Source organism: Artemia sp. Qi Xiang Cuo, chromosome 12 (assembly GCF_049724085.1).
Source record: "Artemia sp. Qi Xiang Cuo chromosome 12, ASM4972408v1, whole genome shotgun sequence".
In the NCBI taxonomy this organism is placed as follows: domain Eukaryota; kingdom Metazoa; phylum Arthropoda; class Branchiopoda; order Anostraca; family Artemiidae; genus Artemia; species Artemia sp. Qi Xiang Cuo.
In genome coordinates, this window is record NC_142805.1 from 60,606,307 (window position 1) to 60,633,793 (window position 27,487).

The 27,487-nt window shown below is 36.6% G+C and overlaps 1 protein-coding gene across 1 annotated transcript in view; it reads right to left on the minus strand.

Moving 5' to 3' along the window:
* The window catches only part of LOC148946363 (ras-related protein Rab-23-like), a 173,936-nt gene that overhangs the window by 21,393 nt on the left and 125,056 nt on the right, over nucleotides 1-27,487 (minus strand). Inside the window, exon 4 of the mRNA XM_089098404.1 lies at nucleotides 5,514-5,676. Coding sequence (XP_088954530.1) covers nucleotides 5,514-5,676 — 163 coding nt within the window. The remainder of the gene's footprint in view (nucleotides 1-5,513; nucleotides 5,677-27,487) is intronic.

A 27,487-nucleotide genomic window follows, 5' to 3' on the forward strand; every position in this document is an offset into this window, starting at 1 on the left:
TCGGAAACAGACTAACCCGCTAATGCAGAAAGAAGTGGGAGGAACTTTTTGTTCGCACCGAGAACGAAGACCAGAAATGATCTGCGATAAGCTTACTGGATAATTATATGAACTGTGGGTTGAAGCTAGCAATTTCCGCTAAAAGTCATGCATGAGGGGTGAACGCCCCAGGGAAATATAAAGTACCGACCTTGACACAAGAAAAGACCAATGGGGAGTGATCCGGTTTGGGAGAAAGAGCCTTTTTTGCTACCGCCGGTTTGGAAGATCTAGTGCTGCTTACCGCCCCTGGTTGCTGAGTAGTGGGTGACTCTCTCCTCTCTTTTGAGAGACGAGTTTTGCCTGTCGATGCCGATTTGAAGCAGGTGAGAGGGTTCTCGGGAAAGAAGAAAAAAGGTGGACACTACCAAGAAAGGCTCTTCTGTAAAGTGAAATGAAAAAAGAGATAGGCGAGCACTCGCTCAAAATGACACCCCGAGGGGGCACCAGTAGCCCAGCACAGTCGATGCTAAATTATCTTTATTGCTGTTACTTTGTTGTTGTTTTTTCTGTTTGCGGAGGCAAGGGGTCTTTGTTGCCTGATCCATAACTTGAGTCCGCTCATACCAATACATAATGCACATTCTAATACACATATTTTACTTTTAGGGAGGAGGGGGGAAAGGGGTGGTCTCCCAAACGTAAAAAGAAAGATCTTTTTTGCTAACTATGTGTGTCTGGTTTCGCTGAAGCACCTTTGTACAATCCTGAAGCTGGTGAATGATTACTGACAATGAAACCAGACCAATCAGTTTCAGGTGTAGGTTTGACGATAGAAACGATCATGAAAATCTATTAATAGTCTTTTGTTAATTTTCTTTTTTCTTTTCCGGGCACATATAAAATAAAAATATAATAAGCACTTTTTTATATACAAAATAAAAATTAAGATATCAAAGATGATATTTCGAGGCAAAGATATAACATACAATATTACAAACATACAATATTCGAAACATATAAATATTAGACAATATAATATTATATTGTAATATAATATAGAATATAATATAATACATTATATGTATATTATAATATAATATATTATATTATAATATATTACAATATAGAAATATAATATTAGACATATAATTTAAAAATACCTGATGCTTGAGTATTATTTGATACTGCATAATATTAACATAATATTGATAAACATTATACACTTTCTACATTATTTATATTTTAAAGTATAATAATTTCAGGTATATCTAAGCACTTTGAGTATACTCGGGACGGGGCTAGAGCCCCAGTGTAACCAATTATATGATTATGAATGACGGTCAGTGGTGTTACTGCATGAGAGTTCCTAGCTTCTACATTAGTTGATTATAAAGCGGCCTTAACCATCATTTTTTGCGAGCTAGGGGAAAAAAACCATCCTTAATAAAGTGTTTAGGGAGACTGTTGTCAAAGAAAGACATCCACACGTTTTATCCATATCTGCAGAGTTTTAATTTTAATCTAACAGATTTGGACCGAATTTAACATCATATTTTCTTCTTGAAAAACAAACTTGCCATTAGTGAAAGTCAGTCATCAGCCTTTATTTGAAAATTAGTTTTCAAAAGCTTGCTGAAACTTTCTAAAGATCATCGTGGATCAGCAATTTTAAACACAAAGTTCGGGCACTAACGCAAATTTCAAGCAAATTAATGGTCCTATCTCAATTCTTAATTTTTGGTCAACCTTCTTAAGACCATAGGCGGGCGTGCCTTGTTTGCTTCTCATTCCAGGCAATCTAACAGTCCTATGCCCATTTTAAATTATTGGTCAACAGGCCTCAGATTCTAGGTAGGCATGTCTTTCCAAAAAATAATCTGGGAAGTATGTGTCCAATAAGAGAGTCATACTTACTCCCGCCATTTACCCGTGCCGCGGCCATTTAAACATTTGACTCTCAATTACTTGGACTATCTGTCATGGCTTGTCTCCTTCTACAATTAGCCATGTCTTGATGCAACCTGCTGCAAAATACTTGAGTGATTTCTTACTATCCCACGAGTGATTTCTCGTGGGATAAAGTTATTACTGGGAGCAAAAGTCCTTAAAAAGAGGAGAATATGGTCGGATATGAAATACTATGGGAGAAACTACAAGAATCCCAATATTTCGTGAAGGAGCAGAGGGCTACCAGCACCTTTTCATAAGCACCTGATGAAATTGACCCACTAATATAATTTTTCGAGATTAACCCCCTCTCACGCCCACCATTTCCCCAGACACATCCAATCAAAATTTTGACATAGCCATTTTGTTCAACGTAGTTGAAAGTTCTGGAAATTAGGCTACCAGCACCTTTTCATAAGCACCTGATGAAATTGACCCACTAAGATAATTTTTCGAGATTAAACATGTCTTTACTGATGTATTGTCCATAATTGCTCTGGTATGGAGATTCATCGCGGATAAATAATTTAGTTTGGGCATTAACATTAACGGTTCTTCAAACTCAAAGAAAATACTTCATTAATTGTGAAAAACTAGTATATTAATACAACTACATAAAAACTGATAAATTGCTTTCAGAGTTATAAGCTTTGATAATTCAATACCCAAATTTACATACCTTTTAATTTACTCTGACAGATACGTTAGATGAAACTGTGATTTAGTCTTGTACTTTTTTTTATTAAACCGTTAAGCTAATGGTACTTATAATGCTAGTCTATAATTTATTATGATGAGTCCACCATGTGTCAAATGCAATTTAGTGCAAGAACAAACTTATAATTCCGTTCTATATTTATCATTCATTACTTTAATCTAAAATGATTTGAATACCAAAAATTACGTGATTCAAGCTTACTTTATTTTCAGAAGCTTTCTAAGTAAGAGACGTTCAGATTCTCCGATTTATACGTACGAAAATAAAAAAAAACAAGTTCTTTTTAACTGAAAGTAAGGAGCAACATTAAAACTTAAAACGAACAGAAATTATTCCGTATATGAAAGGGGGCTGTCCCCTCCTCAACGCCTCGCTCTTTACGCTAAAGTTTGACTCTTTCTCACAACTTTATTTTTTTAAACAATAAAAAACTTTAGCGTAAAGAGCCAGGCGTTGAGGAAGGGACAGCCCCTTTCATATACGGAATAATTTCTGTTCGGTTTAAGTTTTAATGTTGCTCCTTACTTTCAGTTAAAAAAAACTCTTTTTTTTATTTAATTTTTGAACGTTTTTGAATTAATGCAGGTTTTGATTTTGGCTCACCGTACATGAATAATTAAAAAAAAAATTCACATTAATTTTACTTTTATTTGGCTTTCTCGAAAGTTGTTAATTTTATTTACGAACATTTTTATTAGTAATAAATATATGTTACTTACGAATTAACTTACGTAACGAACTTCTATATCAATATATTTTTAATACGTATATTAGGGGGTTCGCCCCCTAGTCAATAACTCGCTCTTTAACCTAAAGTTCGATTTTTGTTCCAATTCTTTAAACATGACCCCTTAATATTCATAACTTTCAGCCCTCCCCGGGGACTTTGGGGGATTAAGTCATCCTAAAAGACATATTTATTGTATTTTCGACCATGCTGAACAAAATGGCTATCTCAAAATTTTGATCGGGTGACTCTGGGAAAAATAAGCGTGAGAGGGGGCCTAGTTGTCCTCCATTTTTTTTGGTCACTTAAAAAGGGCACTATAATTTTAATTTCCATTCGAATGAGTCCTCCCGCGATATTCAAGGACCACTGGGTCAATACAATCACCCTTGGAGAAAAAAAATAAAAATAAATAAATAAACACGCATCCGGGATCTTCTTCTGTCAAAAAACAAAAAATTCCACATTCTTGCAGATATAAACTTGGAACATCTACCATAGGGATCTCTGATACGCTGAATCTGATGGTGTGATTTTCATTAAGGTTCTATAACTTTTAGGAGGGTATTTTCTCCTTTCTTCGAAAATAAGGCAAATTTTCTCAGGGACGTAACTTTTGATGGGTAGGATTAAACTTAATGAAACATATATATTTAAAATCAGCACAGAAATCTGATTATTTTGATGTATCTATTGGTGCCAAAATCCCGTTTTTTAGAGTTTCGGTTACTATTGAGCCGGGTCGCTCCTTACTTACAGATCGTTACCACGATCTGTTTGATCTATTGGTATAAAGATTCCGTTTCAGTTCCGAGTTTCCGAGTTTCAGTTACTATTGAGCTGGGTTGCTAATTTTGTACATCGATCTATGAGACACCGAGCTGGGAGAAATAACTGTCTTTGCATCATGAACGTTTTAAAAGTTGCTGAGGTGTGATAATGTCTGAAGTTTCAGCTGTTTTATCACCCAACAATCTTTATTTCGATCCTAAAGGGCAAAAAGGAGACGCAAGAATTTTCGACAGATAAATGTCATACCCAAGGTACAAAAAGTGCTTGTCCGTATGTTTGTCCGAGTAGTAGAAACATAACAAAAATAAATATAAATAAATTTTTGATGCGTTTTTTTTATTTTTTTATCCCTATTTGTCTCTTTCTCCTTCTACTCTTCCCTACCCCTCTGTCTCTCTACCTCCTCCTGTTTCTCTCAGCTTCTTCAATCTCACTTAAAATTTATTTAATTGGCTCTGTGTGTAAGCACTACCCAAATTTGTCTTTCTTATATGTTTATTATCCTGCTGAGTAAATATAGGTGTATCATTTCAATTGTTGTAGGATGTTGTAGGAGGCACTGGATTTCCCATCATTATTAAAGAATAAGATCAGAAATTAAATAAAAAAAAACAAGAAAATAAAAAATTTTGTAATATCGCTTTATCACTCGTGATTTTTGTATTTGTATTAAAAAAGGTACTAGTGCATTAGATGTTTTTTTTATTATTTTATCCCTATTTGTTATATGGGAGGATCTTTCCATGAAGAAAGTTTTCACGGGGGAAGAGACATTGCTACGAAGGGGGCGCCGGATTTCCCATCATTATTAAAGAAAAAGATCAGAAATTAAATAAAAAAAAAAAAACAAAAAAAAAAAAAAGAAAATAAAATAAAAATAAAAAAAAAATACAGTGACCGTCATCAGTTTTTACTACTGATGACGGTCACTGTATATGTGACCGAAATATCTGGTATTTTTGTGAATTTCTATACACTGTCTATTAAAAAGGATTTTATCCCTATTTTGAACTTTTATTTTTAGAACCATGCTTGACCACTGTCATCACTGTAGTTTCAATATTCTAATTTCGGTTCGCAGACTTATCTTTAACTATGATTTTGCCTCTCATTATCTCTATTTGTTTTTTCTTTTATTAAGGATTAAAAAAAAATTGAATAGAATTTCTGAGAATGACGACACCTTAAGAGGATTTTAACGAAAATAAAACTACTTATTTCACGAATATATATTTATTGTTTTCATGGGATGGAACTTCTTATCCAACCATAAGGACAAATTGAAAAAATCCCTGTTTGAAAGCTATTTAACCCTTTATACGAGCTAGACCTTTCTTAAGCAAATACCTTTTTCTTCCAAGACCTGATTGCATCAAATGAGTGTCGATCAGTTGCCGAGAATGTGACCACAGCGGCATGAGCGCCTCGATAATATGCTTTAGTAATTGCATCAAATTCTTCTTGACCAGCAGTATCCCATAGCATTAATCGAACTTCTTCACCATGAAGTCTGAAAAATATAAGGCAAAATCAGAGAGAAGGCATGTTCCTAAATACAATGGGATACAGATTCAAGCGCTGGTGTCGTTGGGTATTTGGTTTGAAACGGGTCTGTGTCGTGACTCTGTAAGCTCAGCCAGAGCCAACCCAGCTCTAAATGGGTATCTTGAAAAATCTGGGGAAGGTAAACAGGTAAGGTTTTCCAAAAGCATAAGGTGGCTGGCCCCCATCTTCCATCATACTTTCTGGCTGTATGGCCACAAAACAGAGATCAGCACCGCCAGTTTGGATTATATAAAGTCTATTGCTACATTCTTTACCTTACCTATTCTGTACCTAGGATATGGATTCAGCTTCGAACTAATTGTCTGCCAATTCATTATAAAGATAATGTGAGAACGAGGGAAGGTCTGGAAGCTAAAGTCACTGCAAAGATATGTGGGGAAAAGGATCACATGGCTTGGGCCACTTTGACTTCTCGTTTAGGAAGCTTTTTTTCCTTTGGGAGGTTCAACTTTCGTTGATGGGAGTTCAACTGATAGTTCCAACTGTCAGGTTGATGGGTTGACGTTCCGCTTTGACCTCATGTGAAGGAAGTTTTTTTTATTTAGGAGGTTCAACTTTTGCTGATGGGAGTTCAACTGATTCTTTCATGATGATCAGCTGGAATTGAGGCTAAAAAAGTGGTTTTAAGGAACTGTATCCTCTTACCAGGGAGATGGATCGCTTCCTTCCATCCACATTTTGATAGCAGTTGGCTATAAAAAAATTCCATTGAACCAGTGGTGAATATTAAATGCATCATACTGAGACATCTAGACTATGGATTATATACCTTTGAAATACCTTCGCCACATTGAAGATATACGTGCCCAATGTATAGGAACTGAGATAAAGATCTCATTAACCTCTTGGCTGTTTGCAAAGAACTGAAGAACTTGAGTTTTGAGCTTTTCATGTATTTGACGGATTAGCTTGGTTTGTATAAAATTTCTAAAGCAGCAAGAATGTTGGGACTATAGGACAAGCTGTTCGTTTTGTTCAGATAGGCATGGAATATTCACAGAGGTTTTTATAAGGTGTGTAAGTTAGTAAAGCATTGTTTCTATTCTGGCATGTGATATAAAGCGACGCCGTTTTTACTTGTGGGGTTTAGGATTATTTAGAGTTTGTTAGCCATCGTCCATGGGGCTTGTGTACTAAACCCTTATATCTTGTTTTGCATATTGTAAGCATGAGAAGAACTTCAATTCATACTATTTTTGAAAAAAATGTATAGATGTTTGGGTTCGTCTACAATTATTTGCAATTTGTCTACAAATCTTTGGAAAGAAATCTGCGAAACAAAAGATAAGGAGGTTGACTCCTCCTCAAGATTCGTGATCTTTCTGAAAATCTATCAATGAGAATTTGCACCACGGTCACCTCAAATGCAAGGTGCTTTCCTCTCCTGAGAGGAGCGTTTTGGAAACCGGGAATGATGAGCTATTTCTACCGCGAAATATAGCGCTTAGAATCACAGTACCCTTGATAATTTGTGAACTTGGTAATTGTAAAGTGTGCACTATAGTTTACTTGGTAGTTGCATCTTCAAAATAACAAAATCATTGAACGTTATTGCTTCTCACTAGTAAATTTAAATTCAGCGGCTTTATCCATTGATATTTCTCACTCCCCGTTTTTAATGTTTACAAATAATATATTATTACTGTGCTGGTTGAAAAGCTTCGAAACACAACATTATTAATTTCTTTTTTTTATTGAAAGCTTGCCTGAAACCTATTTTTATCCCATAGATAACTTCATTTTCAAATAAAGATATCACTAACAAACCAGGAAAATGATAGTTACCTTCTGCAGAATCATTAGATCAAGCAGATGTATTAACTTCTGGATAGCACCATTTATTACATCAAACTTTGTTTTACTTGGACCATTAATCATTTAATATTTCACACAGTGCCAAAAAATAGCAACTGAAATATGGCAGAACAGAAGAAGAAGAAAAGTGATTGAGTTACTCAACCTTGTTCGTCTCCGTTGTGCCCAGAAGTTTTTATTATCTAACTATGATTTAAAGTAGCTCCTGATGAATAAGTAATTGCAATTCAAAAGGAAACAGAAGCAGTTTTTTTTTTTCGGATTTAGACCTAAGCTTCGCCTTTCGTCTCAACTAGGCATAATTGATCAGTAGGTCTACTCTTTTTAGCGGTGTATTATTTATCTCAGTTCCCTCTGAGCTTGTCCTTGAGTTTTTTGTGTTCCTTAAAAATGTTGTTTTTCATTTTTTTCTTTTGTGGTTACGGTATTCCTTTTGAATCAAATTTGGACAAAAAAGAGACGAGGCTTTGAAAAATTGGGACGGGGGAATAGCTTGCGTAGCTATGTTGGCCTCGGGCAGCTTGATGGCAGTGAGCTGTAAGTAGCGGCAGTAGTATAAACATATATATATATATATATATATATATATATATATATATATATATATATATATATATATATATATATATATATGTTACTGTGAATTTCCGAAATCTGGTTAACGTCGACATTCACCGGTGAATGTCCTCCGCTTTTCTCTGCTTGGATTTAATTAGGTTTGTGAATCAGCTTTTTCAGTCTTATGTGAGCATTGAGGGCAAAAGTTAAAGTTAGGTTATACATCTAAGAAATGGGCAAAAAACCTAATCTAACCTAACCGAATTTAACCTAAACTATCACAATCAAACCGTGCATGAGACTAAAAAAGTTTACTGACAACGCTGAATAAATCAAAGGAGAAAAAAAAGGTATTTTGGAAATATACTGAAAGGTATATATACCATATATACCCTATATATATATATATATATATATATATATATATATATATATATATATATATATATATATATATATATATATATATATATATATATATATATATATTAATTAATTTCTGTGTTTTTCAATTAAATTCTGTTCGTTTTATATTGACATAGTCTTTTCAGGGAAAAAGAAAATAACACTTTAAATCTTTTGGTTTTTTAAGACTTTATAGTTTGGCCTGCTATTTGTATGCTGGAGAACAATTTAAAAATCCGGACACAAATAGTACTGTTTAACTTAGTTTCATACCTCCTCTAGTTGACCTAAAATGGAAAACTTGATACCATTCGCAAAAAAATCTGTTTACTTTCTTTGATAACTTCATCACAGTGAATTTTGATTTAATCTTAAGGCAACATTTATTTTTTAAACATAATGGGCAAATGTGACGGTGGGAGTGGAAGGGGTAATAGTTGCCCTCCAATCACTTTCGACAGTTAAAAAGGGCATCAGTCTTTTCTATTTTCAATCGAATGAGCCCTTTTCGATGTTCCCACGACAACTTCTTCGATACGAAGTGCCCTGGTCTAAACAACAACAACAACAACAAAAAATATTACTAATCACTTTCGACTACTAAAAAGGGCACTAGCCCTTTGAATTTCAAATCAAATGAGCTCTTTTTGAAGTTTCTACGACAACGCCTTCTATAAAAAACATTATATGCCCCCAGGGCATAACTTAAAACTCTTGCCCTGAAAGTTGTGGGGGAGTGTCCCCCCACAAAATCAAAATAATATTTTCTATCTGTAAATCAACTACGCTGAACAAAGTGACTATCTCAAAATTTTAATTAGATGTGTTTGGGGGAATGATGGGAGTGGGGGGGGCTAGTTGTCCTCCAATCACTTTCGACTATTAAAAAGGGCACTAGCCCTTTGAATTTCCAATCGAATTAGCCTTTTTTGAAGTTTCTACGACAACGCCTGCTATAAAAGCCTTATATGCCCCCTGGGCATAACTTAAAACCCTTGCCCTGAGGGTTGTGGGGGAGTGTCCTTCTAAAAAAATATTTTCTATCTGGAAATCAACTAGCCTACGCTAAACAAAATGGTTATCTCAAAATTTTAATTGGATGTGTTTGGGGGAATGATGGGCGTGGGGGGGGGGGGGCTAGCGGCCCTCAAATCACTTTCGACTATTAAATAGGGCACTAGCCCTTTGAATTTCCAATCGAATTAGCCTTTTTTGAAGTTTCTACGACAACGCCTTCTATAAAAACATTATATTCCCCCAGGGCATAACTTAAAACCCTTGCCCTGAGGGTTGTGGGGGAATATCCTTCTCAAAAATATATTTTCTATCTGGAAATCAACTAGCCTATGCTAAACAAAATGGCTATCTCAAATTTTTGACTGGATATGTTTAGGTGAATGATGGACGTGGGGGGGGGTAGATGCCCTCCAATCACTTTTGACTGTTAAAAAGGGCACTAGTCCTTTGAACTTCCAATCGAATGAGCCTGTTTTCAAGCTTCTACGACAACGCCTTCTATAGAAACCTTTTATGCCCCCAGGGCATAAACCATAAAAGCCTTGCCCTGAGAGCTTTAAGGGAGTGTCCTCCTCAAAAACACATTTTTCTATGCGGAAATCAACTACGCTGAACAAAATGGCAATCTCACAATTTTGATTGGATGTGTTTGGGGGATTGATGGGCGTGGGGGTGTAGTTGCCCTCAAATCACTTTCGACTATTAAAAGGGCACTAACGCTTTGAATTTCCAATCGAATGAGCCTGTTTTGAAGTTTCCACGACAACACCTTCTATAAAGACCTTATATACCCCCAGGGCATAACCTTAAAACCCCTGCCCCGAGGGTTGTGGGGGAGTGTCCTCCTCAAAAAGATATTTTCTATCTGGAAATCAGCTACGCTGACAAAATGCCTATCTCTAAATTTTGATTGGATGTGTCAGGGGGAATGATGAGCGTGGTGGGGCTAGTTGCCTTCCAATCACTTTCGACTATTAAAAAGGGCACAAGCCCTTTGAATTTCAAATCGAATGAGCTTATTTGAAGTTTCTACGACAACGCCTTCTATAAAAACCTTATATGCCCCCAGGGCATAACTTAAAACCCTTGCCCTGAGGGTTGTGGGGAGTGTCCTCCTAAAAAAATATTTTCTATCTGGAAATCAACTAGCCTACGCTAAACAAAATGGCTCAAAATTTTGATTGGATGTGTTTGGGTGAATGATGGACGTGGGGGGGGGGGTAGTTGCCCTCCAATCACTTTCGACTATTAAAATGAATTCATGCCCGTCTAATTTTTAGTTAAATGAGCTTTTTTAGAAGTTTGTACGAAAGCAGCTTCTATAAAAACATCCTATGTCCACTGGCTATACCCTAAAACTCCTGTCATGGCGGGTGTTGGGAAGTTTTCTCGTCAAAAATACATTTTTCTATCTGGGAATCAACTACGCTGAACAAAATGGCTATCTCACAATTTTGATTGGATGTGTTTGGGGGAATGATGGGCGTGGGGGTGTAGTTGCCCTCCAATCACTTTCGACTATTAAAAGGGCACTAGCCCTTTGAATTTCCAATCGAATGAGCCTGTTTTGAAGTTTCCACGACAACACCTTCTATAAAGACCTTATATGCCCCCAGGGCATAACCTTAAAATCCCTGCCCCGAGGGTTCTGGGGGAGTGTCCTCCTCAAAAAGATATTTTCTATCTGGAAATCAGCTACGCTGACAAAATGCCTATCTCAAAACTTTGATTGGATGTGTCAGGGGGAATGATGAGCGTGGTGGGGTTAGTTGTCTTCCAATCAATTTCGACTATTAAAAAGGGCACAAGCCCTTTGAATTTCAAATAGAATGAGCTTATTTGAAGTTTCTACAACAACGCCTTCTATAAAAAACATTATATGCCCCCTGGGCATAACTTAAAACTCTTGTCCTGAAAGGTGTGGGGGAGTGTCCTCCTCAAAAACATATTTTCTATCTGGAAATCAACTACGCTGAACAAAATGGCTATCTCAAAATTTTAATTGGATGTGTTTGGGGGAATGAAGGGCGTGGGGGGGGGGGCTAGCTGCCCTCAAATCACTTACGACTATTAAAAAGGGCACTAGCCCTTTGGGCACTATGCCCCCTGGGCATAACTTAAAACCCTTGCCCTGAGGGTTGTGGGGGAGTGTCCTTCTAAAAAAATATTTTCTATCTGGAAATCAACTAGCCTACGCTAAACAAAATGGTTATCTCAAAATTTTGAATGGATGTGTTTGGGTGAATGATGGACGTGGGGGGGGGTAGTTTCCCTCCATCATTTTTGACTATTAAGAGGGGCACTAGCCCTTTGAATTTCCAATCGAATGAGCCTGTTTTGAAGTTTCTACGACAACGCCTTCTACAAAAACCTTATTTGCCCCCAGGGCATAACTTAAAAGCCTTGCCCTGAGGGTTGTGGGGGAGTCTCCCCCTCAAAAACACATTTTTCTATGTGGAAATCAACTACGCTGAACAAAATGCCTATCTCACAATTTTGATTGGATGTGTTTGGGGGATTGATGGGCGTGGTGGGGCTAGTTGCCCTCCAATCACTTTCGACTATTAAAAGGGCACTAGCCCTTTCCATCGAATTGCCCTAGCCATTTCCAATCGAATGAGCCTGTTTTGAAGTTTGTACGACAACACCTTCTATAAAGATCTTATATGCCCCCAGGGCATAACTAAAAATCCTTTTCCCGAAGGTTGTTGGGGAGGTACTTCATAATAGAGATATTTTCTCTCTGGAAATCAGCTATACTGACACAGTGCCCATCTATAAATTTTGATTGGATGTGTTTGGGGGAATGATGGGCATGGGGGGGCAAGTTGCCCTCCAATAACTTTTGATTATTAAAAAGGGCACTAGCCCTTTGAATTTCAAATCGAATGAGCCTTTTTTGAAGTTTATACGACAACGCCTTCTATAAGAACCTTATATGCCCCCAGGGCATAACTGAAAACCCTTTCCCTGAGGGTTGTGGGGGAGTGTCCTCCTCAAAAACATATTTTCTATATGGAAATCAACTACACTGAACAAAATGGATATCTCACAATTTTGATTGGATGTGTTCGGGGGAATGTGGTTCAATACCGCTTTCTAGGTCTATAATGAAAGAAAGGTTGAGGTGGTTAGGGCATGTTGTTTGGATGAAGAATGACAGATTTCCGAAGATTGTTCTTTTCGGCCAACCATCTAGGGCTAAACGGAAAGCAGGTCGTCCCCGTCTGGGGTGGGAGGACGTCATAAAGAAATATTTAAGGGAAATGGGAACTTCTTGGGAGGATGTAAAAATGGAGGTTTTGAATAGATTGGGTTGGAGGAGGAGCGTGCGTAGCTGTGTTGGCCTCAGGCGGCTTGGTGCTGCGATGAGTTGTTAGTAGTAGTAGTAGTAGTTCGGGGGAATGATCGGCAGGGGGGGACTAGTTGCCCTCCAATCCCTTTCGACTATTAAAAAGGGCACTAGAACTCTCAATTTCCAATCGAATGACCCCCTTTTGAAGTCTCTACGACAACCTCTTCTATATGAAGTGCCCTGCTTTAAAGACAAAAAAATAATAAACTGTATATTGTGTCAACATTGATCTTATATGCCCTCAGGGCATAACTTAAAACCCTTGCCCCGAGGGTTGTGGGGGAGTATCCTCCTCAAAAACATATTTTCTATCTGGAAATCAACTACGCGAAACAAAATGGATCTATCAAAATTTGATTGGCTGTGTTTGAGAGAATGATGCGCGTGGGGAGGAGGGGGCTAGTTTCCCTCCGATCACTTTCGACTATTAAAAAGGGCACTAGCCACTCCAATTTTCAATCGAATGAGCTCTTTTCGATGTTTCTACGACAGCTCCTTCGATACAAAGTGCCCGGGTATGGAGAAAAAAAAACAAAAAAAACAAATTGTGCCCACATCATTTCTTACTTAGGCAGCGCTAGTCCGCTGCCTATGATAGTATCTGCAAATACAAATTTTCGTTTTTTGGGCCTTGCAACAGACATTATATTATATAAATAACTGATGCATTGGAAACTCATAAATCTTATCTATGCTATGCATGACATCCTATAAGAAAAGACTTTATGAGGTCATATATGATGTCATAAGAAATGCTTATATGATGTACTAACATAGTACATGACGGCATATGCAAAAACCAAAATTAAGGCTCTTAAAGAATTTTCTGAGACTTCTGACCTATCTAGAACGTTTTATTATGCGAGAATATTCCAAGATAACAATTTTCACGAAAAAATATGGAGCCGTTTTTGAGAAAAAAAAATAAAAACATATATATACAATTATTGCTCATTTACAAATATAGCATATACATAAGCAAGTAAGTATGAATCCACTAGACCCTTAAGGTCCAAACCGGCGGTGCTGATCTCCGTTTCACGGCCCTCCAGCCAGGAAGTGCAATGGGGGGCTGGAAGCCAGCCATCCTGTGCTTTCTTATACCCTTCCTGCTTACCATCCCCAGATTTCTCCAGGTACCCATTTAAAGCTGTGCCGACTCTGGCTGAGCTTATAGAGTCACGCCACAGACCCCCGTCCCAAACCAGATAACTGACTACGCCAGGAATCAAACCCATGCCCCTTGGACAAACAATATATATATATATATATATATATATATATATATATATATATATATATATATATATATATATATATATATATATATATATATATATATATATATATATATATATATATATATATATATATATATATATATATATATATATATATATATATATATAAACGGAACGAACCTGAACAGAACTGGTGAATTATAGCAACATTTTAGAGGCACAAAAGTTGCTATGGAGCCAGTTCTATTCATGGAGCCAGGTGATTAATTGCTATTCTTTGGTTATCACTTACTTGCTGATGTTTTCAACCGGAAGATAACATTCAATAAATTTGCTCCTTTTACCACATCACGCAAGCAATCAATGAATTTTATGGGTTGATTTACACCGTTATTATTTGAGGAGCTGTCAGTATCAAGAGAAAGAAAAGACGTGCGTGGTTTCCTGACATCTCAAGCGCGAAATTCAAAATTAATGTTTGGTTTTATTGTTGCCCATAGTTTGGAATTATTTTCCCACGCAGCATCCCGCAAAAACTGTTAAAGTCTAAATATTGTTACTACTTATTGCAAAACTTATGTTATTATGGCACTGAGACGAGATCAAAGAATACCGACAATTAAAGATGTAGCGAGAGTACTCTGAATTAACTATTCTTTTATACCCGTTTTTTGGCTAATAAATCTGATAAAATTTTAGTTCTTTTGACAGACAACTAGAAGAAAATATAAGGATTCTGCTCTTGGAGTTGATCTTACTTCTCAGTTTTTTTTTTTTTTTTTTTTTTATAGAAAATCAGGGTTCATTCTGCTCTGATCCAGTGGTGTCAATTAAGAAGGGGAGCTGGGGCTGAGGCCCCTGTTTTTTTTCACCCTTATATTTTGAAAAAAATCTTTTTGTGGGATTGTAATTGAAAATGCCTTTGTGTTGGTACATCCCTTAAAAATAAAAACACAACAGATTTGCCTCCCCTCCTAGATATTAAAAAAAAATGGTTCCCCTCCCTAAATTTGGGCAGAAAAAACCCCAATCTGGAATTAACTGATTAACCGAAAATTTGAGCAGAACAATGCAGGATCAGAGAAGCAATATTTTAGAAGATTAAGTTGCCAACTGATGGCAGTTGGCAATCATGGCGATCAGTTCTACATATTTCAGTGGCTTTCATGAGAAAAGTTAGTGTTCATAGGACTAGAAAAACTGAAATCCCACCTTCCGAAATAAAACCTTGGCTACGCTCATTGGAGTGACTAGGGACATGGCCAACTTCCGCAGAAGAGCAAACTTAGCAGTCCAATAACAGGGACAAAATAGTCAGGAGTCTTAACTGATTGTTCATAATGTTGCAATGGTTAAGTCTGGTAATTAGTTATCTGATAAATAATGTGAAAAAATTGTATTGGCGAGTTTTCTTTCCGCGGTGGAAAAACCTTAGAAGTCATAATAGTTTTTTTTTTTAATAGATCCATTATAGTTTTTAACAAATTTAATTCATTCTTTGGTCGCTCTACAGCATTGCTCGCTGCTTTATTTGTAAACTCTTGCTGCACTTCTGGCGGCTTTCCGCATAAGTTATACCCAATTGCGGAGCTCAAGATAATAAGAACTTTAGTAATTTTTGGGGTTTACGATATTAGTGGCTGCCCTGTGCAGTCCATGAACCCCGTACTGCACATCAAGTTGGTTTACTCTTAAGTTATGTCAAAAATAAACATGTGTTGCTCGTGATAGGAGTAACTTTGGGAATATTTTGCTCTTCGATATTATTGGATACCATGTGAAGTCCATACACCCCTTGCTACACTTGTAGCTGCTTTCCTCATAAGTTCTGTCTGAAAAATATTCGAACCTCGAGATAACAGGAACTTTGGCAATTTAAGACAGCTGTTACAAGATGATAAAAAAAAACTAAAAAAAAAAAAACGATTGAAATGCCACAAGAGGTATAGCGGTGCTCAATAACATTGAAAAAAAAAACAAGCAATGACATAATTACCCTTAATTGCTCAAGAAAATATTTGAATGAATTCTAAAATAAAGTACTTATTAATAAGTAATACTAAAATGAAATTGTGTTTGTACATAGTAGTGATGACTGTTCTTTCAGAGATGAGGTCCAATTTTATTCTAATGTAAGCTTCCTATAGCCTTTTTCTCCATGGGTTATCGTATTTAGCCAAGGGTTCAAGAAAATTGGGAGACGGCTCATTCGAGCGGAAATTAAAATTCTAGTGCACTTTTTAAGCAGCAGGAAATAAGGTGCCAAAGCATAGTGGAATTTTCTGCTATTGTCTTTGGTCGTTTCCTTAAGTGAATCAGTACCAATAGACTGTATGGTGAAACCTTTACAAGTCATGAACCTTATATTGGGATTAATGATATTTATTTTTTTTTGTCTTTTGTTTTGATGAATGAATCTTATTATTATTTTATCAGGTCTAACCGCTAAACTCAAGCGATATGTTCAGTTTTACTATGTCCTCAGTAGGCTATATACTGACATTTTTATAGCTAAATTACACGAATTTGACTCAGTACGTTATGCTTAGTAAAGTAAATTTACTTAAGTAGTGAATTAAGTAAATTAGTTCATTAATTTTTACCTATTTCCTTCCTTAGTCCTCAGGATGTTTATATAATATGCATAAGATATGTGCCAAAAAGATGTATTTGAATAGGCCCATTGTCCAACTAGCAAATTGCTAAGGTTTCCAGCAAATCCGAAGATGGAGGCTGTAGCCTAAGTATGTTATAATTTTAACTATATTTGCATCACAGTGGCATCCTACTTTTGGTTGGATGTACCAACGAAAGTGTTGCGGGTGTGGAACTTCGAGTTTTTGTGCCACAGACTAAATGTCACCGTAGTTGTCAACCTCAAAACTACCACCTCAAATGCCACCTCAAAACTTCAAGAATTGTATGTCTCCGGAAGCATTTTTCTTCCAAAAAAAATTATGACAAGTTTCATATATATGGTCTCAAACTACACCTTGTTCTTTTTTTTTTTTTTTTTTTTTTTTCTTTAAGAATTAGCAAACTATCCCTAACACTAACAAATCTTCGCATCGAACTAACAACTCCCTCCCAATACCAATAAACCCCCACCCAACACTATCAAATTTCTCTCAGAATCAATCAGGTCTCTAACAAGTCTTCCTTCGAAGTCAGGCTTCCCAACGTTCAAGTTAGGTTCAAACGTTCAACTTCCCAACATTAAGAACACCTTGTTCTTAAAATAAAATTTATCCCTTATTTCCTGCAACACAATCAACGCTGTTAGTTTTTAAAAGTGCACCACATATACAAACTAATGCTTTGTTAAATAACATAAAATTAAAAAACATAAAAACATAAAACATAAAAAAACCTCAAAACTTAAAACCTAAAATAATTTATGCTGTTATTTTTAAATGGTTACATGTAATAAGAAGTGTTATGTTATTTTGCTTACGCAAAAACGGTATAGTAAAATTAGTAAATAATTTCCATCTAAACATTTCACTATTCAATGCAAAATATCGTCATTGCTTTGCATTATTTTGTAACCACTTACATGAAGACACCTCTCCCAGCCCTAATAAGCATCGAAAATAAATGAAATATTGAGAAGCGAGCCGATGCACAGGTTAGTAATTCTATATGTCTCATGATGAATAGACTTTATGATTCTTGCTTACAAGTTATTCCTTACGATAGGGGAAAATCCCTAAAGAGGGAAAATTTGAAGCCTACTAGCTTGATTTATATCTCCTGTCATGTGGTGTTCAGCATAGAGAGTGACGTCTGCCTCTTCCATCTGGTTCGACCTGTTGCGAACGCTTGTACTTCACCCAGTCTCATGTTGCCATCGACAGGAACTTGTGCATGCTGCCGGTCCGTTATTTCTTCGGTCGAATGCTTTCCTTTCTCCCGGTCCTTCGTTTCTCCAGTCGTTTCTTTGACAGATATCTCCTGTCAGAAGCTGGTCGGCATATATAGTGACGTCTGCCTTTTCTCTCTCGTTCGATCCATTGTGAGCACTTGTACTTCCCCCGTTCTCAAGTTGCCATTAACAGAAACTATGACAGGCAGCCGGTCCATCGTTTCTTCTTACTTACTTAAAGCTCTTGCTCGGCAGCGTCGCCAGCGTAGAGGGAACCAGTCGTCAGCGCCGTCAGTCTTCTCCAGAGTGGTCGTTTCAGGGCGAAGGTTGTCGCTTCAGCCGGGTTGATGTTTCTGGAGGCGAGCCGATCACGGATGACGTCCGCCCATCTGGTGCGTGGTCTTCCCCTAGGACGCCTCCAGCCGTTTGCAGCTGGGTCAAAATCGAAGATGAGCCGGGCGGGTGTTTGGGCAGGCAGACGGAGCAGATGACCGTACCAACGCAGCGAGCGAGACTCAAGCTGCTCGGACAGGGGTGGGAGTTTGAAGGACCTGATGATTTCCGAATTTCGTACCCTGTCGGACCATCGGGAGCGTTCGATTTTTCGGAGGTGTTTCGTCTGGATGGCATCTACCTTCAGCGTCTGTGTCTGAGTCAGCGACCGATTCTCGGCAGAATAGAGCATAACGCTGGCAGCCGAAGCAGAATATATTCGTGCTTTGGTGAGACGGTTGATCTGGGGTTTATGGAAGACTGTTTTTAGAAGGCGACCGAAGACAGAGTTTGCTTTTGCCGCTCTTGCTGATATTTCGGCATCTAGTCTTCCGTTTGAGCAGAAAATTGAACCAAGGTAGGTAAACTGCTTGACTACCTCTACAGTTTGGCCACAAATTTCTACAGATGACAGGGGGTTAGACGGCGTTTTCTCAACGGGCATTATCTTGGTCTTTGACCAATTTATTTTCAGACCGAGTTTCTCAGCGGCAGAGGCCAGTGTTTCCAGTGTAGTTTTGAGGTCACTAATGTTTTCGCATATTAGCGCTACGTCGTCGGCAAAGTCGACGTCTGAAAGAACTCTTCCAGCAAAGTCTATGCCAAACGGCTGCACCTGCTGTGTTTTATTCAGGATATGGTCTATTACACAGTTAAAAAACTCAAGTGCAGCGGCACATCCTTGCCGGACACCATTTTTAATTTTGAAATATCCGGAAGGCCGTCCATTTACGATCACCGCACTTTTAGTGTTATTATACAGCTCTTTGAGGAGATCGATGATTTTCATGGGCACGCCAGCAGACTGGAGGATTAGCCATAGTGACTGCACATCGACAGCGTCGAAGGCAGATCAAAAATCGACAAAGGCAATGTACATCTTCCTTTTATATTTAAGAGTTTTCTCTACTAGCTGTCTAATCGTATAGATTTGCTCGGTGGTGGACCTGCCTGGCATGAAGCCAGCTTGCTGGGGGTGACGGAGGGCATGGAGGTATCTTGTTGCCCGTTTGAGAAGCAGCATAGCGAAGAGCTTTCCAGGAACTGAGAGTAAAGTTATGCCACGATAATTGCTACATTCTGCTTTGCTCCCCTTCCTCTTGTAGATTGGTACAAGTAGGCCCTTTTTCCAGTCTGAGGAGACTTTTTCAGAGCGCCAAACAAGGTTAAACAGCATTTGTAGCCAGAGGATCATGGCTGGACCCCCATTTTTAAGGAATTCCGATGTTAGGCCACATATTCCTGGCGCTTTGTTATTCTTTAGCTTGCGGGTGGCAGCTTTTATCTCCTCCGCTGTAAATTCAGGACCATCAGGAGCAGGTCGGGTAGTAGCCGCAGCAGAATCTAGCTCATGGTCCGTCTGGTCTGGTGGATCTGAGTTGAGCAGTTTCTCAAAGTGGTCCTCCCACTGGCGGAGGCATTGTGATTGGTCGTAGATATTCTCACCGCTACCGCTTCGAAGGTATGGCGTAGTTTGAGTGTGCTGACCTGACAGCTCACGAAGAATCTTGTAGGTGGCTCCACTGTCCTTTTTCTTGGCGGCCTCTTGCAGTTCGGATGCCTTGCTGTCAATAAAAGCCTTGCGGTCTTTATGCAGCATGGAATTGCGCCCTTTGTTTAGCAGTCTGTATGTAGCCATGTCCCCGGCAAGACGTGCTTCTCGCCTGAGCTCTATGATGGCAAGGGAGTGATTACTGATCCAGTCCTTTTTCTTCCGTTGCCCCATTCCAACAACGTCAGTTGCTGCCGCAAGAGTGTTCTCTTTGAAGGACTTCCATGCAACTTCACTATCATCGCATTGGCCAAGGACCTCAAATCTGTTGGACATCTCCACATGGTACCGCTCAGCGTTTCTTTGGTCGCTTCAAAATGGTCATGATATGGCAGATGTCGTAGATCAGTTTTGCGGCACGAAGCCATTCAGAGCAGGTGTCCTAACCAGCTTAATGTTCGATCGTCTTTTGGGGTTGAAGACCGATGCTGGAAAACCATTCTTAAGGGTTGTTGCACGTGCTTGTCATGTCTTAGCTTCGTGGAGTATCACAGGGCAAAATTTAATCCTTGGTTCAAACTGATATGATTTTTTTTTAAGCAAGGCGGCTCACGGTTAGCACATTCAGGAAAATCGAAAAATATTCAATAAAAAAACGGCTTATTGGAGCCATTTAAGCACGTAAACTATGAGTAGAATTGTAAACAGAATAGGATTAAATCAAGCTATAGAAGCCAAGAAAAATATTCAAAGGAATAGCCTGTATTAGCATAGGCTAGCTGTGTCTAATTAATAATATAATTCGTATTTTCTGTGTTCGTTTCCCCGGAAACGCTTCCCAGGCCTTGATGATTAAAGTTTGGATTAAAAGGAGATGGCCCTCATGCTCTTTGTCGTGTAATAATGGACGATTTCTGATAAATATGATTAGTTTCTCGCTTCTTTGAATTGGATATTTCTCAAAGGCTTTCCATTCAGAATAATCGGCGCGTCTTTAAACGGTTCAGTAGAAAATTTCAACCCAGCCATTAGTAGTGACGCTATTCCAGATCCTGTGAAGCACATAGGTACTACTCTTTTCTTCTTTACAAGTTTAACGGCTGTTCATGAGGAGAGTATAATGACGAATCTGCTAGTGTCGCCATCTATCCAACTTCTTCCAGATATTTCTTTTCTTCAAGATTGTTATCTTCGAGATATTTTTTTTTCAAGATTTTTTTCTTCGAGATGTTTTTCTTCAAGAATTTCTTCCTCGAGATATTTTTTCTTCAAGGTTTGCTTCGAGATGTTTTTTTTCTTCAAGATTTTATTTCTTCGAGACTTGTTTCTTCAGGGCATTTCTAAGACGATTATTGTTTACATTTTACACATATATGGTTGTTACATCATAGTTTAGGAGATATTCACTTTTACTTATGCAAATTTAAATGAGGATGATTTAGTTTTGAGGGTAGACGACACTTGTTTTGGTTCAGGGAACCTTTATACTCTACGACAGTCATGGAGGGTATACGAGAGTCATATAAGGGGTCACCGATCCCTCAAGACTTTTTTTTCTTAAAAATATATTTCTTCAGGGCAAGAAGCAGGTGTTATTGTTTATTTGGTCTATTGCGCAAACGTGGTTGATACATCATAGTTTAGGAGATATTATTGTTTATTTATGCAAATTTAAATGTGGATTACATAGTTTTGAGGGTAAACGGCTCATGTTTTGGTTTAGGGAGCCTTTATAATCCGGTGACAACGGGTTTTGTGTGTAATAAACTATGAAATTTTTTGTATGGTGTAGGAATCAAATGTGAGCCCCGAGATTTCCGATGGTAAAGGACAGACGCGTTAGTCAACTGAAGCAAAAAGTCAATGATATTATTATGTTCTAAGAAATAAAATTCAAAGTGGATGGCAGGCAATTTTAAATGATATCTCTGGACATCTGACAGGTCATTAGAAAGTGGTTTTGTCAGTTGTATATCTTTGAAGAGAGCCATAGGCACACAGGTTGTTAAACTGAAAAAAATTGCAGACTTAAATCAAAGATTTGTCTTGCAAGTGGCATGGTTTAAGGAAATGTTTGAAGTTGCAAGCTAGAAACATGGGTAACAGGCACTCGGGTTTTTAAATTGAGAAAAGATGCAGACTAAAATCAAGGATTTGTCTTGCAATTGGCATGTTTTAAGGAAATGTTTGAAGTTGCAAGCTAGAAACAGGGGGAGGGGGCAAAATAAAAGATCGAGAAAAACATTGTCTTGCAATTGGCATGTTTCAAGGAAATGTTCGAAGTTTTAAGTTAGAAACAGGGGCCATAGGCACACAGGTTATTAAATTGAGAAAAATTACAGATTTAGATCAAGGATTTGTCTTTGTCTTGCAATTGGCATGTTTTAAGAAAATATTTAAAGTTGCAAGCTAGAAACAGGTGACACAGGCACACATGTTGTTAAACTGAGAAAAATCGGAGACTAAAATAAAGGATTTATTTTGCATTGGCAAGTTTTAAGGAAATGTTTGAAGTTGCAAGTTAGAAACAGGGGAGCAAAATAAAAGATCGAGAAAAGCAGAGCCCCACTATAGGAATTCTTAACATTCGTTGAGAAATGACAGAGAAGATTCCTAATCAACCCTGAATCAGCCCCCTCCCCAGCTCTCCCTCCGGGGGGCTCCGAATCTCCATGTTTTTTTTTCATTACTTTCCCAGGTTTAATAGATCCAGGGCATGAAAAAAAAATTCAACCTTGAGAGTAGGGTGGTACAGCGATAGACAGCAACACTGTTTTTTCTGTGTTTCTAAGACTAGATGATAATCTTGCCTTCTTCCTATGAAGTTTGTTTTCTAACACGCAAACATTTCAAGATATACTAGAAATGACATACTTTTTCTGTTTCCGTTTTTTTTTTTTTTTTATTTGAACCCTAACACTTTTTTGGATTTGAAAAACCTTGTTTACATTTTCATACACATCTGGGGGCCACTTTGACTAAGGTCGTATTAGCTTTTAAGGGTTTTAAGCGATTATCTTCCATATTTTAATATTGTTGCATATTTTTAATATTTTCTAAGCTTATGGGTCGAAGTTTTGCGAGTTTTTAAGAGATTATTTTCCATATTTTAACTTTTTTTTCATATTTTCCATTATTTTCTTGGATTAAATAGATCCAAGGCATGAAAAAATTCAACCTCGAGAGCAGAGTGGCACAGCAATACAGTTTTTTTTGTGTTTCTAAGGCCATACAATAATTTTTTGAGAGTCTTAAGATATTATATCCTATATTTTAATTTTTTCAAATTTTTCATTATTTTCCCGGGTTTAATAGACCCGGGCCGTGGCAAATTCAATCTCGAGAGCAGAGAGGCACAGCGATAGACAGCAGTACCGTTTTTTTTCTTTCTAAGACTAGACGATAATCTTTCCTTCTTTCTATGAATTTTGTTTTTTCTGACATGCAAACATTTCAAGATATACTAGAAAAGACGCACAATTTCTGATTTATCATATTTTTTTATTTTATATTTGAACCCTAACATTTTCTCGGATTTGAAAACCTTGCTTACGCTTTCACACACATACGGGGGCCATTTTTACTAACGGCATAATAGCTTTTGTGGGTTTTAAGTGATTATTTTCCGTATTGTAACAGTTATTTCATATTTTAATATTTTCTAGGGTTTGTGGGTCCATGTTTTGAAAGTTTAAGAAATTATTTTCCATATTTTAATATTTTTTCGTATTTTTTCATTATTTTCCCAGGTTTAATAGATACAGGGCATAAACAAATTCAGCCTCGAAAGCAGAGTGGCAAAGCGATAGGCAGCAATACCGGTTTTTGTGTTTCTAAGACTAGACGATAATTTTTCGTTCTTTTTATGAAGTTTGTTTTCTGAACCACAAACACTTCAAAATACACTAGAAAAGACATACTATTTCTGTGTTATCATATTTTTAAAATTTATATTAGGCCCTAACACTTTCTCGGATTTGAAAACCTTGTTTACATTTTCATACACATCTCGGGGCCATTTTGACTAAGGGCATACTAGCTTTTAAGGTTTTTAAGCGATTATTTTCCATATTTAACATTTATTTCATATTTTTAATATTTTCTAGGCTTATGGGTGGAGTTATTGAGAGTTTTCTAAATTATGTTTTCATATTTTTAACATTTTTGTTCATATTTTTCGTTATTTTCCTAAGTTTAATAGATCCAGGCCATTAAAAAATTCAACCTCGAGGGCAAAGTGGTATAGTGATAGACAGCGATTCCGTTTGTTTTTTTGTTGTTGTTGTTTTTTTTTGTCTCTAAGACTAGACAATAATCATTCCTTCTTTCTATGAAGTTTCTTTTCAGACACACAAACATTTCAAGATATACTAGAAAAGACATACTATTTAGGTGTTATCATATTTTTTTAATTTTGTATTGAACCATAATACTTTCTAGGATTTGAAAACCCTGTTTATATTTTCATACAAATCTGGGTACCATTTTGACTAAGGGTATACTAGCTTTTAAGAGTATTATCGATTATTTTTCACATTTTAACAATTGTTAAAATGTGTCCAGGTCCATGTTTGGGTCCAGGTGTTGAAAAAAAAAATTCACGAAGAAGTTGGATAGATAGCGGCCCTAGGGAAATCACCGTTAATTAAAAGTCCTGACGTGGTCTTGGAGGGCCCAAGGATCCACTTAGTGCCGCGAATCATGTGGATCGAAAATTCTTGCATAATTCCTAATAAAACTGGGTACAACATGCCTCCTTTTCCGCTAAAGAACCTGATGATGGGAGGGTCAAAAAGGACTTTTATCTCTTTTAATTGAACAGTTTATTGCCTTAATGTGGACTAACTGTCTAACATCATTACTCAGAAAGAAGCAAAGGAAAACCTCTTATTTCTTTAGCAATGAGGGAATGGTGAAAGTAGCGCATGTAATGAAGTCCCAAACACAGAGAAAAATTGTAACCCTAACCGAAATCACAAACTCAAATGGCTTTGTAGATGGTAGCACTTATTGGCTGGTGGAAATTGCTTTTTTGCGTCCCTAGATCGTTCTATTTGAGATTTTGTGATGGTGCCAAGATATCGTAACACTCCTCAAGCGCTGATAGATTGGAGCAAAACTTTGAACGGAACAATTTGTTAACAGGACAATCAACGAAACAACTTCAGATAAATAGATAAAACAACTTCAGATGGATAGTCTGTAGCATACACTATAGAAAGAGGTCTAAACTTCAAAGCGGTATTGATTAGAGCCTCACCAGTTTCTTCCACTAAGCTGAAATCCGCGCATTAAAAAAAATAATAATAAATAAAGTGCTGTTCCCACAGCACAGTTACTGATTACTACTTGCAACTACCTTTTTTCGGCTATTAGGCCGAAAAACAGTAGTAAAAAAATTATCTGAAAGCGGCTATTGTCGATAGTAGGTGTAAATATATATATAAATATATACATATATATATATATATATATATATATATATATATATATATATATATATATATATATATATATATATATATATATATATATATATATATATATATATATATATATATATATTTCCAACGCAACAGTTATTTATATAGTATAACATCTTTTGGAAGGCCCAAAAACCAAAATTTGCAGTTGCAGTTACTATAAATGATGATTCTTTGGAACCAACATCTGAACTAACGTGTCAAAAATGAAAATGAAGAGCAAAGACACAGGCGGTTAGAATACATTCGAAAATGAAAATTAGAAAATATTAGAAATCAAAATTAAGAGCAAAGACACACGCAGTTAGAAGACATACGACATAAGAGACAAGTGAGGGAGTCATTGAGCTGAACCAATAGACACTATCTGAATCCAAGTTATTAAAAACGCATATCTGCAATATCTTAGAAACGGGTAAGGGTAATAACTTGAAAATTTCAGGGCCACTACAACTACTGCCGTGGCTGCAAATACGATGGGTTGCGACTACAACAATGACTACTTCCGACTGCGGCAACTTGCGACTTAGCTGCAACTGCTTGCAACTGCTACTACTTTACTTGTGACTACTTTCAGAGAATATTAGGGGATGTTGAACAAAATCAAAAATATCAAAAAAAAGTGCATCAGCAATATCTCAGAAACGACTGAGGGCATTAAGTTGAAACTTTCAGGTCATATTGAACAGTGCTTCAACCTTCATATAATGCTTAGGGGGATTTTAAACTAAATCAAAAGACACTCTGTGCATCTAGGTTATCAACAAAGTATATCTGCAGTATCATAGGAGCGGCTAAGCGTCAGAATATCTAATCAAAAGATACTACGTACATCTCGGTTATCAGAAGGGCGTATAGGAAATATCCCAGAAACAGCTAATGACAATTAGTTGAAACTTTCAGGGACTATTGATTGGGAGTTCAAATAAATCAAAAGCCACTTATTAGAACTATTAACTTAAAATGAGATATTTTAAGGTTTTAACGCCAGAGACATGAAAAACTGGAGAAATTTCGATTATATTAACCAAAACCAATACTTTGGCAATCAAAAACGAACAGAAATGAATTAAAAGAAAACTTTCCAAAAAAAATTTTTCCTAGAAAAGTAAAGAGTAATTATACTAATGAACAACAGAAAAAAAATCTATAATAATTCAAACTCAAAAGGACCAAAAATTATTATTAAATAATAAATGAAACCTAAAACAAATTGAAATTTAAATTAACGATTAAAGGAAGCATAGAGATAGTAGGTAATAACATAGTAAATAAATAAATCTTAAAACGAGTAAGAATTAAATTGTATGATCAAGTCAAACTTAAAAAAGAGCATAAATTACTACAAACAGGAGTTCGGCTATTGCCCATTTCTCCCTTCACCAACCGTAAACGTCTAAAGCTTGTTCCGTCATTTGCGCTTTACTGAAAACGAAATAAATTACAAACCCTTCTTTTATATTTACAATATCAAAAAGAAAAAATAGAAATTGTAAGGAATAAAATTTTTAATTGCTGAGTTTCCAAGAATTAATATTATTATTTATCAGATACTCAGTTTATTTTCATTAGTTTTTTCCAGTCCTTTTGATTATTATATTGTTTTTATATTCATTTTTCGTCCTTGTTTTGAAATATATAAATAGTTTCTTGTTTATTATTTTAATAACAATACAATTTGAGTGTTCCCTCTGCTTCACATTAACTGACTTAATTGGTAATCCCTTGCTTTTTAATATATCCATTTTTACTCGATTTTCAGGCACTATAGAACTGTCGAACAAATTTTTTTACATAACATAATATATACCCTTCAAAATTAAGACGGTTGATTTATTTTTAATGGTTACAATTAGCTAAGGACTTTGTCACCTGTGCTAGTTTCGGTGTGTTATTGTTCTGTTCTCCTATGGTTTTAATCAACAATTAGAGGAAAATTTCACCATTAATTCATAACGGGAATTCAGGTCTAACCATCTATTGACTTAAAATTTTAAAATTTGACATAACATTCGACACAACGTTTATATAC